Source organism: Anser brachyrhynchus (genome assembly GCF_964034855.1).
Source record: "Anser brachyrhynchus genome assembly, chromosome: 5".
In the NCBI taxonomy this organism is placed as follows: Eukaryota; Metazoa; Chordata; class Aves; order Anseriformes; family Anatidae; genus Anser; species Anser brachyrhynchus.
Window position 1 is genome coordinate 31,565,331 of NC_137699.1, and position 19,261 is coordinate 31,584,591.

The 19,261-nt window shown below is 39.1% G+C and overlaps 1 protein-coding gene across 13 annotated transcripts in view; it reads right to left on the minus strand.

Annotated features, from left to right (window-relative positions):
* The window catches only part of STARD9 (StAR related lipid transfer domain containing 9), a 106,854-nt gene that overhangs the window by 49,184 nt on the left and 38,409 nt on the right, over positions 1 to 19,261 (minus strand). For all 13 annotated transcript variants that reach the window (XM_080594807.1, XM_080594813.1, XM_080594809.1 and 10 more), the window contains 6 exons: positions 10,525 to 10,641; positions 8,482 to 8,514; positions 8,334 to 8,395; positions 7,630 to 7,742; positions 3,262 to 3,331; positions 683 to 755 (listed from right to left, as the gene is read on the minus strand). In XM_080594807.1, coding sequence (XP_080450933.1) covers positions 683 to 755; positions 3,262 to 3,331; positions 7,630 to 7,742; positions 8,334 to 8,395; positions 8,482 to 8,514; positions 10,525 to 10,641 — 468 coding nt within the window. The remainder of the gene's footprint in view (positions 1 to 682; positions 756 to 3,261; positions 3,332 to 7,629; positions 7,743 to 8,333; positions 8,396 to 8,481; positions 8,515 to 10,524; positions 10,642 to 19,261) is intronic.

Genomic DNA, 19,261 nt, shown 5'->3' on the forward strand with positions numbered 1-19,261 from the left:
AGCGACTGTGAAAGCCTTTCTCGTAGATCTTGCACAGTTATTTTCCACTAATGTATTCCAAAGGTCTCTTGTGAAACTACTGAAAAATATCCCCAAATGTTCTGTGATTACAGGATGTTAGAAGTGTGAGATAGAAAAGGTCTATTGGATCACTGAAAGACTTCCCTGCCAGAGAAGGATATAATTCCTCCAGAGAAAGGGTGCATTGTCTCTGAGAGGACTGGATGCCAAATGCTGAAGAGATGAGCACATCTGAAATGCTGGATAGATACAAAACTTTGGCATTAAACTAATGCTGCATATACTTTAGTTAAGGATCCTAAATGAGTGCGACAAAACATAACCTCAAACATATCCACAGATCATTTTCACAGCATCCTAACAAGGCATAATGCAATTCAAAGGGCTGGGTAAAGCTTTAAACATTTCTTTTTACAGCAAGTCTTTGGCATCACTGCTAATTATAAGCTTGCATAAAGAAACAAGAATACTTCTGTAAACACTTAACACATCAGGCAGTGTAGGAAGGGTAATACATCTGCAGTGTGATCCAAAGGAAATCAGTAACAGTTTCCACCGAGATTATTACAAACAGCACAAAACAGTGACAGCTAAACAATGCTCAACACATTGAATAATGCTTTTTTAGAGTGAAAAGGAAGTTGGATTATTTTTAGCTAACCTGAGTATAGTGGATGGTGAAGATAGCATGGGATCTGCTGCTGGCATTGTGGATATGTGTAGCTGCTGTGATTCTAGAAAGAAGAGCATACCATTCAATTACATAAGGCTTATTTCCCTGTATTCAGACAAAGCACAAATAAACAGAGCAGAGTTGATGGAGATGAAGGAATGTGAAAATTTGATAATATGGTATGCTGCATTCTTGGATCTGATCACACAGAGTGACACAGGACCTGATGGATAGAAACCAACAGTGAAGTTAAAGGTGGTTTAGCCCTCCAGCAGCACCCTGAAGAAATATCCCAAAGTGTCTTGCAGTACAGGCGTAAGGGGTTTTACTAGGGTAGAACACAGCAAAGAAGTACAGACAGCCATAGCCTCACACAGCTCACCCCAGACATCACTGAATGTACTGGCCCAATACTTTTTTCTCCATATTGTTCTCTTTTTTATTTCTTAACCCTTCAAAGGATCCAACAAGCTTCCTACACTACTTTTGAATATTTCCTCTGTCACAGGGCTGTTGCAGTAGTTTTACACCATTAGAAGAGCCCAGTGAGATTAGCAAGCCTACAAGTACCAAATGAATACTGTGATTCACTTGCGTAGCACTTGCTTGCCTTTCCCATATGGACAGGTTAGACCTCAGGCTCTAGCCCTCTGACCCATGCATTCTGGCTGGCAGGTACCAGATGCAGGAGGAGGAGCATCAATGACACTCTTCCACTCTGTAACAAACTTCTGGAAATTCTACTTTCCTTGAAGTTCTTGTTTTCTTGTCCTTCTTGTCCTTGTTTGGACAAACCCAAAGAAAGGTTTTGCCTACGGCTGAAGCCAGGTCACAGATCCTTTCCTTTGTCACTCCTGGAGTTTCTCTTGAATACAAAATTACTCATTATTGATTATCAGTTACATGTGCAGCCTTCAGCACCAGTTTTGTTCATCTTACCATTGACAAGAGCAGGTACTTTTAGCAGCGGAAAAAATGACTATGGGACCATGTCTTTGTTTTGAGCCCAGCTATAAGAGTACTGCAAAAATAAACTGCAGTAGAGCACAGCAGCTGTGTGCCTACCACAGGAGGCCAAAAGCAGAACTCTGTTTGTTACCTGTTGCTCCCTTCTTTCTACAACTTCACAGACATGTGACCAGGCACTGCCAAAAGCTACAAGCAGTCTAATGCATCATAACTATAAATGAGCCTAAACTGAGGAAGCAGAAGAAGGTGAACTAATCTCCAAGATCTTGGAGGAGGAAGACGAACAATTAGGTAAAGGGCAGAAAACAGCAAACAGTTCTACAAGGGGCAGAGAATACAGGGGAACAGCACTGAAGTTTATAAAGCAAAAGTGAAAGGCACCACCCATATGCAAGGGCATGATCTTTCCTATATAAACCTCCAGGCCATCATGCCCCACCAGCTCCTCTCCTGCCTACAGCCATGTGAGACAACCACGATCTGTTCCCCAACCCTTCTCCCCCTGTAACAGCTTGCTGATTTACATGTGGCAGCATATGCCAGACTGCAGATGTTTAAAATTAGCTTGTTTGCATTTATAATGTGCTAATAAATACTCAGCAGAATATTTCATTTGAAAATTCAGCATCAAAGAAACCTACACACAAAATATTGAAATTCTGATTTTGTTTTCTCTGTATCTTCTGTTTCCTCAGCAATGAGACCACTGTAGGACAACACTAGTAGACAGACTGGAATTTTGTAGTTATTCCGAAAAACCCCCTTCTTATCACAGAAGTATATCTATTGGTCGCTAAAAGCAGAAGTGGCAAAACTTAATCCTGCTGTATATTGTATGTTTTTATGATAATGCAGCTTAGTTTTTTATTTACTTCACAGCACCACTGATATTCTAACATCTCAACGCTTCTTATGATAAGAAGTAATGTGAATCTTGGAACTGTGATTTGGTTTTGGGGGGTCATTTCAAATGATATCCTTTTCTATCACTTTAATGGCAATTGTATTGATGTCCAAAGCCGCCTGTAAAAAAAAAAGTAAAACAAACAAACAAAAATCTTGACTAATGAGAGCCAAAGTTGTCAATTTCACTGGTATGCCAATTCCCACACTTCTGCCCTGGCAGATGTTTGTGATTTGGAGTAAGAACAACAACAAAACTATAAAATTCTAACAGATAATTATAAAACAAATACACTATCTTTTCAGCTGTTATACATCATTAAGTTACACAAACAAATGAGTTGAAAGCTATGCAGTCTAAAGCATCATGAGGAAGTGGAGAAGAAATAAAGCCTGTTTACAACAAAACATTTTCCTGGCATGCATTTTTTATTCCAGGCAGATGGCAGAATATTGTGGGTAAGTCAGCACGGGTTCAGTTATGAAGAAATGTGAGAAATGTGTTAAACAACAACTTCACGAGTCCTTGTAACTGTTATTGCGGCTAATAAGAGGATACGTAGCATCACACATCGTATCTTACATTGTATCATAGACAAAGCACTGGCAACACTGGATGTAAAACAAACATCAATGAAATCAAAATAATGGTGAAAGAAGTGTTAAATAAAGATTTAATTTTTTTTAGAAAATACCTTTTAGCTATTCCCTCTTCAAGAAGTTCTACAACTTGCTTGTAGTCTGTAACTAAATGTTGAGATAATCCTGCCAAAGATTATAAAAGAGTTAAACGCATATTTTTCTCAGGAAGTTTCAATCAGTTCATCTTATTAATCACTGGGAAATAATACTAACAATTCATCCAAACATCAGGAGCGTAACAATATTCTACTGAGACACCAGCCTATTCTACAAGTAGTTGCTCAACTACAGTTACGATTTAAAAAAATAAAATATAGCAGTACACCTTTCAGATGCAGTGACATCAGTATAAAAATGCCTTGTACCTTCAAAGTACAGACCTTTTCCAACCTTTCTGTAGAACAATGGTATTAAAAAACCTGTATAACTGCAGCTCCATAAGAAATTTTCAGCTACGTCATTGCTACTAATTGGGTTCACACCCTGTAAAGAAGCTTTTGGTCACTGCCTCTGAATAATGGTTCTGCTCACATGACTAATAGAATTAGGAACCATCTACTGTGAATATTTACCATTTATTTAACTATGTTTGAGTCTGCAACACTGAGGAGTCTTCACACTGTTCTTTCCAGAGGGTACTCAAATATGAAACACGTGGCCTTTTTACATCTTCTGCTTTCAGTATATTCTGTATTTTATTTTATTTTTAGGGGTAAAAAAAAAAAAAAACACCAAAAAAAACCACAGAGAAAACAAATGAAAGAAATACTGCATTGCAGAGCCCACTGAATCAGACTGGTCGTTGTGACTAACGCGGCCCCAGTGGAGGGCAGCACACTGCTATGCTGTAGTGGCATTTCCAGCACCTTACAATATGCAAATTCTAGCAGACACACAAAATTAATTTCAACAGGCTTGTATTTCACATAAATCTGGTTTAATGTGCCTCATTTGCATTTTATGGTGATGATTATCATTTGTACTGCAGTGGCTCCTAAAAAAACCCTCAAGTTTGAAGAAAGTCTTCATGCAGTCCAGCGACACTTTTTTTTCCTCACAACTGCAGATTCAGGTTTTGTTTTATTGCAGACCACAGAAGTGTGAATGAAGGCAGAATACTGAAAAAAAAAGTTATTCATTTGGATCAAATAACTTATATACTGCTAGAACTCGAGCCAAGATGAATATGAAATTCAACAAGACTGAAATGGGTATTTCTGACATTGTCAGAGAGTCTATCCTTAGATGGTAACAGCTCACATAGCTTTAAATGAAAGCAAAATCTAAGCCAAAGATAGTTGTTAAAGAATTAGAATAAACTCCTGACATGAAGAAAAAAAAAAAAAAGAATTACCCACACTTCAAAAAAGCCCCCACATACTTGCACACACTCAAAGTATAGGATAATTTTCAAAGAAAAGCTTTTCTTCTGCTCTCCAGTGTTGCTTTCCAATACAATAATTCCAGAAGTCATCACATTTTCCATTTGAGAAAGAGGCCTTATTTTTCCAATAGTTCTGGGATCTTCAAAACTCAGAATATGGAAACCATCATATATTGTTTTCCCCTACCATTTTTCAGGGTTTTACTTAACTGAATAAAAATAATTTATATAATGAAAGCATGGAAGAAATTGTTGCCTATCCACATTTCCATAAGTAATGGAATACTGAATCTAACACAGAGTTCTGAACATTTTGTTTTTCAATAAGGTAAATTAAATTTGTAAATGTTGCTTGAGAAGTAACAATGAAGTGTTTTTTTTTGGGTGGTGGAGAAAGAAAGGTCATCTTCAAGTCCAACAGAAAGATCAAAACCTCTTGTTCATATAGAAATCTGTCTCAGAGTAAGACAGAATCTCCCCCAGAAATCCGCCTCAGAAACAAAATAGATTGCATCATTTCCTGATTTAAGAGAGGCTGATTCCTTAACAGTGCAACCATCTGTGAGGGAGAAGTTTGAAACGATTCCAATCTAAAGCACTGGAACACTTTTAGCATTTTAAAGGCTACAATCTCACAGCCCTTACGTGGAAAAATGATGGGCTGGAAACTATTCAAAATAGTTTCAGAGCTGGGACTTCCTGACTGGGCTTGCAAGTGGAAAATACATTGCCCGCGACAATGCGAATATCAGAGCAACTAAGCATCCTTAAAAGGGTTAAATTCTGATTTTCCTCTGCCTGCTCTTCATCTAAGTGCAAACTGTACTCTGGGTATCATTGACACCAACCACATGACTGACACACGATCAGTACACTGGAGAGCACCTCATCAAAGTCTGCAAACCTTCCAATTGCTGATAGCTTGCAAGAAGTATGATGCAAATACAGATGCTAGTCCTTAACAAATTGGATATTATTTAAGTTAACCTTTTTCCATTATCCTTTTCTCTTATACTACAAAATTACAAAATCTAATCAAAAGGAAAGTGTTACGGGATATTTTAGTACTCTAACATAGAACTGTTCTACCCAGAATTTTTAGTTTTGTCTAAGTAGTAAGTCCTTACTCAAAAAGGGTAAAACGAAATAAAAAAAATAAATTAGAACTGGAATAGAAACGACAAACTTGGCCTGGAAGGTTCCAGATGAAGACAAAATAGTGACAAAAGGCAAGCCAGCCCATTGGCAGAAGCTATAACTTCATTTACTTTTGAAACAAGCAAACTCCATTATATGTAGCCAAGGAATCACTGGAGATACAGTCCTGAGAAAAGGGATGGAAATTGCCAAGGAAGGAAGCAGTTTAAAGACCTTTTCTTGTGTGGTGAATGAGCAGCTGCGAAAAGAAAATAATTAGTATCTGTACTCCACCAACAATAATGTTCTCTGATAACAAGCAGGTAGAAAGAGAATCTTGGAAAGGCCTCAATAAAGGCCAAATGTCTATGGATCTGCTTTTCAAAGAATGATAAGTTTGCCATACTAATGAGACCATCAATTCATCTATTTTCCAACTCTCCTTGAACAGGATGCTGATGTGCTGGGAAAGCACAGCTGAAATGACCAGAATGCCAGTCTCTTGTGTATAGGACCACGCAAGTTAAACACTTCCCAAATGCTCATTTCAAATTTTGAGAGAAATCAGTAACAACCATCAACTGTTAGACGTACTGTTACTGATACTGCAGGTGGCCATTCAATCCCTGACTCAAACAAGTCACCCTAGCTGTTGTCATATCTCAGCTTAAATCTCTGAGGTAGGGATAACAATATGACATGTAATGATGTGATAAAGAAAAAGAGGAGACAACTGAACCAGGAGGGACAAAAAAAAAGAATTTACAAAATGAACAGAAACAAGAACTCTATATTTAAAATACAGAACAGATCAGTATTTGATCTGATGTGACAGAATCAATACAATTCTGTGAGATACATTTGCATATTAAATGTATACCTCCCATTTTGCATTTGCATATTGAATGTATACCTCCCAGGTGTTACTACCCACTTGGTGGCCAGCCAAGCACTTGCAGAGACTCTGATACCAGTGGCAAGTTTAGAATTCTGCACACTGGAGAGACAAGGCAGGTGGAAAACGAAATGTGTACATTTAGTTTCTAAACAAACTTGGCAATTTCTGAAACTTGCAATAGTTCAGAAAAGGTTCTTTCTTCTGATCTTGGCTGTAAAGTTACTCTGTATGATTTTGCACTGGTGTACTGATTTTGAGATACAGGACTTTTTTCAGACATTGGTCAGATAAACGGCAATGTAGCAGGCAAATTTTACATCGTGCTAATTTACAAAGCAACAGTGGCCAGATTCCAATTTAAAGCTATGCATGACCCTGAAGCGAAGGTACCAATCAAAAGTGGACATGAACTGGACGTACAAAAATTATGGGAGAAAATAAGAACTAAAAATAAGACAGACATCTGAAATGGAAAAATGATTTTTGTTTTCATCCAGTCTCTTCTGTCACCTGATTTGAAAACTATGATTCACTAGAAAACACAAAGACACCTGAGGGACTGTAGTTGCAAGTGAGAGTTAAAAAGTATGTGATGTTGTTGTTTGAATAATAGACTTACATAACTCATCCTGTGCCTTACGAGTTTTAAGAACGGAAATTAAGCATATTGTGTTCTCATTTGGGTAATATAGATTTTAATTGTTTTAATTGTTTAATTGTTTAATCAAGCAGCTACTTCTTTATTATTATTATTTTACAAATATACTGCTGCCAAGCACTGAAACAGGTATTAAAGGGACTTTAGGCTGGTCTGTACAACCCATTTAGAGCTGATGTTGGTGGACCTCTTGCTCAAGTTAGATGTGAAAACAACAAAAGCAAAACACTGTGGCTCATACATGACGTACACCTGGAAAGATCAAGACAGGAACATATGCAATACTTAAAGACTTGATACACATTTACATATATTTCTGATACCAGTAGTGAAGCAACTCTCACCTTGTACATATGGTCCTGTTTCAGGGTGTTCTCTGACTCTGAGTGTGTAAGGTTTCTTGTGGTCTGACTGTTTTAGCAAATCTCGGACGCGCTCATTATATATTTCTAGAAAACTGAAAAGCAAAAAAATGTAATGTTAAGTGCACATAACTGGGAAAAACACACACACACGCAAAAAAAACAGAAAGAATATACGTAGACAGTGTAACTACCTAAATCTTGCATTGACATTCATGACAAAGTTAATTAATTCATTATCTCTGTTACTGCTCCTTCTTACACAGTGCATGTTGAAAGAACTAAGAGTAGCAAACTTCCAAGAAGCAAGAGGCATCAAGCAATTTAAAAAATCACAAAATCTGCCTTTTTAACACTAGTAAGCTTAAATTCTCAAGTTTCCAAATGTAGTGCTTAATTAAGCCAGTGGAAACCATGAATAAGATTGGAATGGAGAACTATGGCTCAAATTTAGAAGTTAAACAGGAAGTAAATTCAGCTGTCTACAGAAAAGTGAACAGACAGATCTATACTGAGATGGAAAACTGAAACCAACACTTTCTCATCGTTCCCCCGTGTTCTCCCCCTTGTCCCGAAATGATTATCTGAGAAAACAGAAACAAAATAAACTAGTCTTTGCTTTGTTTGACTACAGGAATTTATTTTTGAAAGCATCCATAGGATTCCCAAAATGATGACAAACTTACCTGACCTTTACTCTGCAAGATGCTGTCTGGTCTGAGTAATCATCTTTCCTTGAAAAGAGGCCCTGCACAAACCAGTTGATGTACATTTTAAATCCATCCAGAAAATCTAACAGCTTAAACAATTGCAAGTGAAACAAAAAATAAGTACCTCACATATACGAGGTGTCAGCCCAATGGATGCCTTCAAATAACAACACAAAAAAAATAAAATTAAACAATATACTTGCTATCATTGTTGCAAAATTAATTTTTAAATAAAACCCAAATAATAAGAAACGGATGGAAAGGCACAGCACTGAGGTTATGACTGTATGGTAGATTACAACACAAACCACTCTGTATTGCAGTTCAGTACAGCATGGCGGTGCCCTACTACTCCAGCTGAAGCATCTAGCACGGGACTAGTGTGCTGTGAAATGTGACCTGTCTTAGCTTCAATGAAAATGTTTCTTGTAGCAAAAGTCACTTTAGAGCAACTTACACAGCATCAATAAGAAATTTAGAGACTTGCTGGGTTACATCCAAGCTCCAAGCACTGTTTGATGTAAAGACACTGGGCAGGTCTTTGTCAGGGGTGTTTCAATGTAGGTAAAGCCAGGACAATACAGACTAGTTTGATTGGTTACTGATATTTTATTTTTCCTTATTCTAGTTACTTTATTTTGTGCTATGGCATCACAGAACTTTCTGTTCTAGAGTTATAAACCTGGTCTGTCAGAGAAAAGATATGAGCTGCTAAAAACACTCAAACTACCCAATTTAAAATTTGCCTCAACGGGCTACATAGCACTGAAGTAGTACTATGCTTTTTTGTAACAAACTGTCTGACATGATTGCTCACACTTTGGTGACTGCAGCACACTGAGAGAGAATCTCAGGCTTAGGTGGAATCTCCTTGCTGAAGAGCATGAAAGGCTTTTAAAGGGTATGCTTGAAGAGGGTTGGAGGTACAGAGAAATTCTGGATTCCTCAAGTAGATATACTACCACAGACAAAAGTTCAGTTTAGACACTTGATTCTTCCTAGTTATGAACACTGTTTCACAGTGCATATTACTAAAGATTAAATCAAAGCAGGATTTCATTAGAGGAAACAAATCACTATATAAGCCAGAAATATCTAAGAAACACGACAACCTGGCAATTTTCTTAGAAAGAAATAATGATAATTTCAAGAGTTGGCTATTCTGAATTGCTAAAATATTTCCAAAATAATTTAATACAAATGGCCTAGTTTATCTCTCATCAACTTTTATTTTAACATTTCAAGAAGTTAAGCTTGATTTAAAACAAAACAGAGAATCAGGTCATGATCTGACAAAATCCAGTTGGTGATGTCTGTGGATTAAAAATAAATAAATAAACCCAAACTCTTGTCAAAAGCACAAACCACGCCAGAACAGTCTTTTTGTATCTCTGGAGCTTGAACAAATTTTATTTGTATTTCACTTTATAAATTGAATTAGCATAGGGGAAGTAAATAGCTGCCCACTCAAAAAAACATTAAATAGAATTTCTCCTTTTAACAGGCAACTCACACTTAACCAACAACCAATAACATTTATGGATAGAGAACAAATTGCCTTGCGTTGCAGCCAAACACAGGAATTCCTCAGCTGACTCCCATCAAACTGAGTACCAAGGGTAAAGGGCACTGTAAGTGGTTCCTGGCAGCCAAGTAACTTAACATGCAACAGTTTCTAAAAACACCATTCAATTCATTTCAAAGCTGGAAGCAAAGCAAATATTAGTTTCCACAGGCCAAAGAATTGCTTCTGCAACAGATAAATGTCTCAAGTAGATAATGAAGCTTGTTATAAAAGTATTCCTTTGAATTATATCCAGATTTATTTGTGAACGTAATTTAATTTCAGCATGGCTAGAATTGCCAAAAAAATCCATGAGAAGAAATACTTCTAAGTATGTCTTCTAAGTCAGCAATAAGTTTCACACACAGTAAAATAAAGAAATAAGAAATATTTCAACACCACCACATTCACTATTTTTTTAGCTGATGCTATGTTATTTACCTAAGGCTAAAGGTTTGTCTCTTATTTTATATATAAAAAACACCAAGAAAAAACATACACGAGCATTCTGCTAAACCAGCACCATAATCACAGTTTAAGAATAAAACAATGTTTCTACATCCCACCCTCAACCCTAAGTGTAAAACAAATGGTGTAACTCACAGGTGTTCCCATCATTGTGTAAGTTTTTCCTGAACCTGTTTGTCCATATGCAAAAAGGCAGATGTTGTATCCTCTAAATGCACCTGACAACACAGAAGTGCCAAGGTCCTGGAACACCTGGAAAGACCAACAGAGACAGAACAGTCCATGAGTAACATACCTCCCTAGAAACAATCTGCATTACTTGTAGACCTTTCAGCTTTAATAACGCCGTATGAACAATGAGCTTCATAGCATTTGTATTTCTAATTTATCAGGCACAATGTCAAGTGTCCAGCATTCGCCCGTCAGATCATCCAGACACTGGTATGCCAAGCACAAACTGAGCACTGTTTAACTGTGATTTCCTGCCTGCCTTCTCTTATTTTATGCTTAAAATAAAAGACGTGTAAATTCTTGAGGATCCTCTTTCCCCACCCACCCATATTTTTATAGTCCTCACTATAAATCTAGCAGAAAAGCATCTCTTTGAAGCAATGACATCAATAGGAGCATTAGACAAGAGAATTACAGGTCAAAACCAAAGCCTAACCCATAGCCTGCAAGCTATACTTCACCCAGGCAATGCTTCTTTCTGACCCATTTGGTCAGGAAGCAATGCTACCAAATGTTAAAGTGCATTTCTGTTCGTGGCACACACACAGTGACGTGCCTTCTGCTGCTCCTAACACAGAGCCAGGTATGGCTACCACCGTCAGTAGCTTCCAAACCTCACATTGGTCTCGCCGCGGCTGCAGAAGTTGGGCCGTGACAGCTGGACTACTCACATTGCGAGGCCGGGATAATAGTTCATTCTGCTTTCCCTTTCCTTTTCGGAGACACAGCTGCCCCAAATTGTGGCCATGTTCTCAGAACATCAAAGCCTTGCCACAGACCAGCTGAAAAGACACCTGGCAAAGTTTTCTAGGAAGTGCACATTGGATCAAAAGGTTCCAGTAGGCAGGCCGCCAAGCCCTTAACACAGCATTAGCCTTTCAAAAGAAATGTTGCAACTATTAATGATCTTGCCATTCACACAGGAAACTAGCTAAGGTATATAGAATGATGCATAGGATTTCCGTTACCAGGTCATTTGGTTCTCCAGCAGACAGATAAATGTATTAATTTGATATACAATTCAATAGAAAAATGAACTTCATAGTTATTACCACTCCATCTAAACTGCCCAGAAGAGATTAAAATCCTCCTCCTGAGACTTTTATTTTCAGATTGTACTTCAACTCAAACTGAGACAAGGAGCTAATTTTCATCTGAAAAATCAATAACATCCCCATTTAGAAGAATTTGACTACCCCTGCCTATACGTGTAAAGGTATGTAGAATGTGGGAACATCTGCTTCATTCAGGTTATCAGATCAAGGACCTTCTCAATTCAAAGAAAGCCATAAGTAACACTGAAAGTCATGAACAAAACTCACAGACACAAACAGACTTGACAAGGGCCAACAGAGGCAGAGAAAGTCTCCAGTCGGTCCCTGATGGGCCACGAAGAAACTGACATGTAGCTTTAGAGAGGGCCAATCCGGACTTGCTAAGCAACAAGCCAGGGGAAATAAGAGGAACAGAAAGATTTGGGATACTTGAGGTGCAGCTGCAGGGCTACGCAAAGCTTATTAAGGTACATTTAAGGGAAGGGGACTGGGGAAGAGGAAGGAGCGCAGAAGTGGCTGGTCTCACAGAAGCAGCAGATCAGTACGCTTGTCTGACTGAGCCCCATACCTGACCACCACAGCCAATGCTATTTTCTTATTTAATAATTTCTTGATGTTCCCATGTAATCACACCCTCTACCCCACGCATGTGCTGTAAGGACCAGATGCCAGCAGCTGGTGAGACTGGAGCAAGTTTAGGGCTGGTGATGGAGCCAGAAGGTGAGCAGGCATCGCACCAGCAGCACCAGCAAGTGGAGTGAGTGGGAGTAAGTGACAGCAACTGGAGTGGGATTGCGTGCCGTAGGGTCTATGTACCAGCTACTAAGGGAACTGAAGCAGGCTGAGTGTCTCAGTATCAGCAGCTAAAGAGGGGACCATGGGTCACAGGGCCTGGGTTCCAGGTGCCAGCCACTGGGGTAAAGCAAGTGAGGGTCTCAGCATCAGAGTTGAGGGCCCAGGTGCCAGCTGCTGGCCAGAAGGGTAATGGGAAAAGAGGGGTTTGGAGGGCTGACATTTTCTCTTGACACAGTACATGTTGATGTGCACTTGTGCAATTTGCTGGTGAACTTCAAACTGGATGTGCCAGTGAGCGGGAGATCCACAGTCCAGCCAGGAATATTAAATGGATGGAGGGCCTATGGTGGTAGCTGAGGGACTCAGCAGAAGGGTGGTTGTGAGCACAGGCACATTTGCTAGTGAGCAGCAAGCTGGGCTACCAGGCAAGCAAAAGACCTGCCCAGCAGTTAGTAGTGCTCACGCTCCAGGCAAGAGTATTAGATAGGCCCATGCTGGTATCTGAGGGATCTGCAGACAGGCACATGCACATTCCTAGACCTGGAGAGTTATAGGGCATGCATTTTCACCAGCCAACTTGAGCCCCAACCACCTGGATAGGATAAAGGGAACCTGACTGCCTATGCTTATGTTTTGTGTGTGCTGCTAGTGTTGTACGTGGGTGCTGCTGAAGGCAGAGGCTTCTAGGGCAGCCCACATGGGCAGCTCCGTCAGCGTCCCGTGTCCTCTGTCCCTGCCAGCAGCTGTAGTGTTAGGATGCAGACCAAGACTCATGCCTGGTTGAACCCACAAAGGGGAATGCAGCTACCCCATCCATCAGTGTGGGATGGAGACACCTCCAGGGCTTGAGGCACACAGGGCTGGCCTCAAAGGGTTGGGGAAGAGGAAGCCCCAGCTCCAGGAGTCCACAGGAGGCAGTGAGTGACCTTACATATCCTTCCTTAGCTGTATTGTTTATTATTAGGAACAACTAATTGTAGTCTTAAATAATTAAATGAAAGCACAAAGTCCAGAACACACACAAAGAACTCCTAGTTTGGTTGCAACACAGCTGCCTAGTAATTCCTTATGAGGAACAATATACCATAAAAAGGTCAACCTTTAAAAGCAGAAAAACTAAAGTATGTAATAGCAAAATACATCAGCGGTGCGTAATTGAAGGAGGAATGAAAAAAATAATTGACGTTATAGTGTAATGGTTAAAAGTTACGGTGAAATTAAAAGTATTATCACACTACTTTCACAGATATTCCTATATAGAGGGACATGGAACCAAATATTTGCCATGACGTTGGTTTAGAACTTGTATAAAGAACACAGCAACGCACAAAAAGACAGAGACGGGGCTTAAATGAATAGTACAGAAGAAGCACATGAACATGTCAATTTTAAGGTGCCACTATGAAAAGAAAGTGCACAGTTTAAGAGAAAAGAGGAGAAGAGGAAAGTTTAGCACCAGGAATTTTAATAGCCTGAGCATTAGCATCAGAGGGAGCTTAAAATGGGCTAGGCAAAAACTGAAAGCTGTAGCTTCAAAGCACCAGACAAAAGAAAGGTGAAAAAAAAAACAAACAAAAGAACAGTTACAAAGTGGGTTCTGAACCTTGTAGGTAAGTAGGGAAAGTTGTATTTGATGTGGTAAGGGGAGAGAAGAGTTTCTTCTTTCCAGCAGCAGAATGGAATTACCATGAAAAATCCTCCCAGAGCTTTTACAAAAACAGTTATTCTGTTACGCTCTTCAGATCTAAATGTTTCCTGATTCCACAACTAAAACTGAGAGAAAAAATGTTCCTTATAAATCACGTACGTATTGGAAAGTATAAAAGAAGATCACAGGCAGCACTTTGTCCATGAGGCTTGCCTTCTGAGTTGTGGGAAAATACAAAAGTAGGGATTAAGCTGGGGGTTGGGTTTTCTCAGAGGTTGCTTGGAGCAGTGCTTCAACATCTGTTTTTACTTACAGCCCTTCTTCTATATGGAAGCTCCACTTAAAAATAGTAATTGAATAAATATAGCAATCTGTGCAATTAGCTCTGTTGCTTTTTATTTTACTTGAGTGGTGGGATTCATCGGGACTGAGTGCAGTGGGATTTCTTACATGAGTAAGGGCTGTGGAACTTGACCCTGTATTTGTTTCAGAGTTCTCTTTCACAACACGTTCTGAATCTTCCATTGCTCCTAATTCACTCTTTTTCACATATTATACCTTGATTGAATTTGGCTACATGTGGACAGTGTGCGGTGTGTCCCTATACTGTCCCAGCATAGTTTCTGCTTCTAAACTGAGTGATGATTTGTTCCAGGGACCCTGCAATAATTGTGACAACCTAACTAAACAGGCAATCACATCTAACACCTGGAGCTGAACAGCATGCAACACTTGACCATAATCATGCCATTGTTTTAGAGTGCAGTGATAAACATTGAGCAAGGTACATCTTAAAACAGCGATTCTGACATTTCTTTTCAGTAATACCAATGCAATCCCCCTGTTCTCAGAGAAGTTGTACTGAAGAAAGTGATACTGTAAATATAGTGCTGACCTCTATAACAGATTAATGTGTTTTTCTTCAATAAAGTTATTTGGAAAAGCATCTGAGCGTTAATGACTGCACTGCAAATCACTGTAACTGATTCTTGGCATGAATCATCCATCAACACAGGCTGTAAGTCAAGTTCCTTGACATTGTACAGCCTATAGATCAGTCTCATGAGTTCAGAAATCTGCTTAAGTAATCGCTGATAGTAAATCTATACACCAAGGACAAGACAGGCACTCAGAACTCAAATGAGCATGCAGGCCAATAAAGACTCACCGGTTACAGATACCAGTTGCTCATCATGCGAAATGATCGTAACAGAGTCCTTGAGCCACCGCAACTGTTTCCCCAAGGCCTCCAGTGAACCCTGAAGTTTCCTTCAGTAGAAGCAGGATTAGGGTACCTTCCCTACCCAGCTAGCACACAAAACTTCTGGGAACCTAATATCCAAGATCTCCACCCCTCTTTCAAATCTGGTTCAACCTAGCCAGTTTGTTCAAAAATTACTGGGAAATGTGGGCAAGAAACAGACAACCACTGCAAAATTGTATTTCTTCAGGAAATCAGGATAAGAGATTGCAATTGCCACATATTCAGTACGGACTAAGATTTCAGTAGTTGGACTTGACGATCCTTCCCTTCCAACTTGAGATATTCTATCATTCAACAGCTAATTCTCTTGTATATTCTTCCTGCTCTGGACATGCTCCAGCTCATGAGCTGAGAAGGACTTTCACTGAGCTTCCAAACTGGACTGCTGTGAGCCAGAACATGCCTAAGACAAAGCACTTAAATTCAGAGCAGAAGAAAGAGGAAGTCCCTCTTGAGTGAGCAGCTCAATGACTTTCAGTGGCTGGGAATGTGAACACAGGAAGAAGGGAAGAATCTGAGCTAAGTTCAAAACGGCAAGAGCCAGATCTGAACACTGAGAGAAGGTTGAGGAACAACTAGGCAAAATGATAACTACTGAGAACCAGTAACAGTGAAGGGAAAGAATGAAAAGAAATTGGGACTGATAAGAAAAGGGTGATGGAGCCAAACTGGGCAGAGTTAAGGGATGAAAGGTGGGAGTCATGTCCATAGAGAGCAAGAAATTAGTGGGAAAGATAAAGGAAAGGTTGAGTTTGGAAGCCAAAGCACAGGAAACCATAACATTGGGTCAAAACGGAGAACGAAGAACCTCAGTGAGAGAAGTGTAAAAGGCAGATGTTTTGCAGATCCGGAGTCCAAAGGGCAGGACTTGGCAGCAAACAGGATGGGACTGGAGTCAAGCAATATAAAGGAAAGGAATAAGAAAATATAGGGAGTATTATCTTGGAAGTAACAAGGCGAGTGTGTGCTCCCTTCCCTCCAAAGTATCAGTATCTCACAAAATCAGGAATTTTGCATGTCTCCTGGTATACACAGAAGTGGCCTATAAGCAGCTTGTGTACTCCATTTTGGTTTAGAAACCTGTATTTCATATGGTAGAACCTCTTAAAACTGAAATAAATGTAGCCCTGAAAAGTATCTTAATTCTACAAAAATTTCCTCATTAAGAAATACCTTTCTTTCTGAAGGTTCGTCACAGATCTTTAGGGAACTGATCTATTTATAACACAAAATCTTTACAAGCTGGCAAACCTTTGGGATAGCAGCACTAGCTATGTCATCCGCATAAAGTTGGAAACTTGGAAGAACCTCATTTTATTTGTAGCTTTGTTGTTGAAACTTTTGCATGGCATTGTGCAACTCATTTAACATTTTTATGGTCCAATACTCCTACAGGTAAAGTGTAAGTAAAAATTATGGGATGTTCTTATTAGTGTCCAGCAATCTCCTTGGGATCTTGGCTTAAAGTGCTGTGGAAGTTCTAACTGTGCCAATTATGGTGCTCTGTATCTCTGCAGCTACACTGCACTCTTTGAAAGAAGAGCACTGTACTCTAAAGTCCCAGTTATGCTACGCTCTGTTACATTTACTCTCCATTAAATATACAGGGCTATTCAGATGCTTCAATTCAAATGTGTTTCAAAAGAGCCCTTCTTGAACTGGACCTTGAGAGAAGATACATTACTACAAACAAAACTGGGTAATTCCAAAGACAATGCCATAACCCTATGATGATAACGAATTAGAATTTCAAAAAGTATTTACTGAAATCCTACTAAAAGCTGAATTGGACTGTTTTGTATTTGTTCTGATAAGTTACCCTCCCTAATTTTGTGAGGAGAAATTACAGTTAGTTTAGTTGAAAGTCTCAGTTTAGCCAGAAAAGCCTCTTAGTTTTAGTGTACTGCAGATAAATGGAGAAGCGAAGCATAGCAACGGATTTATGACTTGTTTAAAAATAAAGAAATAACCAAAATTAAAGCTTTTTCTGTGCTAATATCAGAGGCATTAGTCCGAATATCCATCGGCTTCAACAGCTGCACATTATAAAAAATGTGCTATGATTAATCACTTCGAGACACATGTACTAGCGTATTTCAGAATATAATGAATGAAATCACAGGGTTTGTTGATGATTAGGAAAAGAAGAAAACAAAAGATTCTTCTTGGATTCTCCCAAGTCTTGCTTTTGAAATTAAACTTCAAGACAATAAGAGTGTGTTCTCGTCAAAGAACACGAGTTGGATTTAGCTTCCTGCAGAGAGTAAGCCATTTAGCCGAAAAGACTGTGTCTTCCGTACGTGGCTGCTCTACGTGAGTGGCACTGTTTAGTTTGTTCCACGCAAGAATGTTTCTTTCAGTAAAGCCTTAACTGGCTTTGCTATGCCTTGTTTCTGCACTCGCCCAGCTGTATCTGGTACATATCCCATGGTGATTTGTGAAACAAATTTATTACCTTCCAGCTCTGCTAGCAGTGAGTAAAACAATGTCTTTCTGAAGAAATCACGAGAGGGCACTAAGACAACTGTTATTGTTTAAGGTATTTTGCTGGCATGCTCACTCTGAAACAGCCAGGTTCCAGTTCAAATACAGTAAATCCTGACTCACACAAGTCCTCAGTATAAGACTTTCATTACAGATGGGAGAAAGGGGGAAGTTTTGGTCTAAAACTTAGCTAAAATGCCTCATACTTGCAGCTCAGGCATACCAAAATGCTGTCCAAATTGTTGCAATATGAACATATTTGGGGTTGAACCTGTTTATGTAACAGATAAGAATCATTTACTTCAAGGATGAAAACAGATCACTGAAACAGTTCAAAACATACTTCAATACTCCATTAGAAGTCACAAGAAAGCATTCAAAGAGTTGAAGGAGAGTACTTGCAGAGCAGGGAAGTTATGCCACTCACTGTGGAAATCTTACGTTAGCAGCTGTACTGTTAGAAGCACACACAAAGATTGTAGCAGGAGTCCTGCCTCTAAGAAACCACGGAGGATCATATAAAACCAGGACTAGTTATCTACTAAGGTACAACACTTACCGATTCTTAGGCAGCAACTAAAGTTTTAAAGCTTATTTGTAACTCTGATAAAGAATCACGGAACTTCAGTTCTCCAAAATTACACTATTAGTCAATAGCTCATCTATACTAGAAAAAAAGCATTTAAACTTTTTTTTTTTTAAAACATGTTAAGGTTTACAGGTTTATGTCAGTGAGGCTACTTCTCTTTTCATTCAGTTCAACATCTAACTATATTCGGTTTCATCTCACCTGTTTTCTTGATAATTTTTGGAGCCATTTATTTAGACCCTTTAAATACAAATAACTCTTTCATTCCTCTTTGGTTACACTACCAGGCTGAAATATAAATTGCACTTGTGCATATGAGGTATGTAATTGCTACTCAGGTGAAGATCAAAGCTTTGGAGAGTCCAACTGCACGCTGCATCAGCTGATGCAGGAATTTACAAGATCCTAGCCCAGAAGTGCAGAAGGACCTTGCAATCATCAATGCCTTCAAGTGTTACACCACCTCTCCAAAGCAGAGAAACTGTTTTCCAAACGCATAGCCAGTGCACTGGAATACCGGTGATTTGATCAACATCTTTCTCCTCTGTCTCTCCCCCTCCCTCAGTTGCATCATTTCCCTTCAGATTAGTTATTGCAACAAGCCTTCTGTGCAAGGCCTTCTCAACTATCTCTTTTGCTGGCTTCAAAGTCAAAATTTATTTAAGAAGAAGAAAAGCTACTATAAAGAGCTTTTAAGGCACTGAAAAATACCCTATTTAGTAGCCTGAGTATATCATATTTTATCATAAGACTCACACGTGTGCATACAAATATGCGTACCAGACACATGACGGTATTTTCTTCTG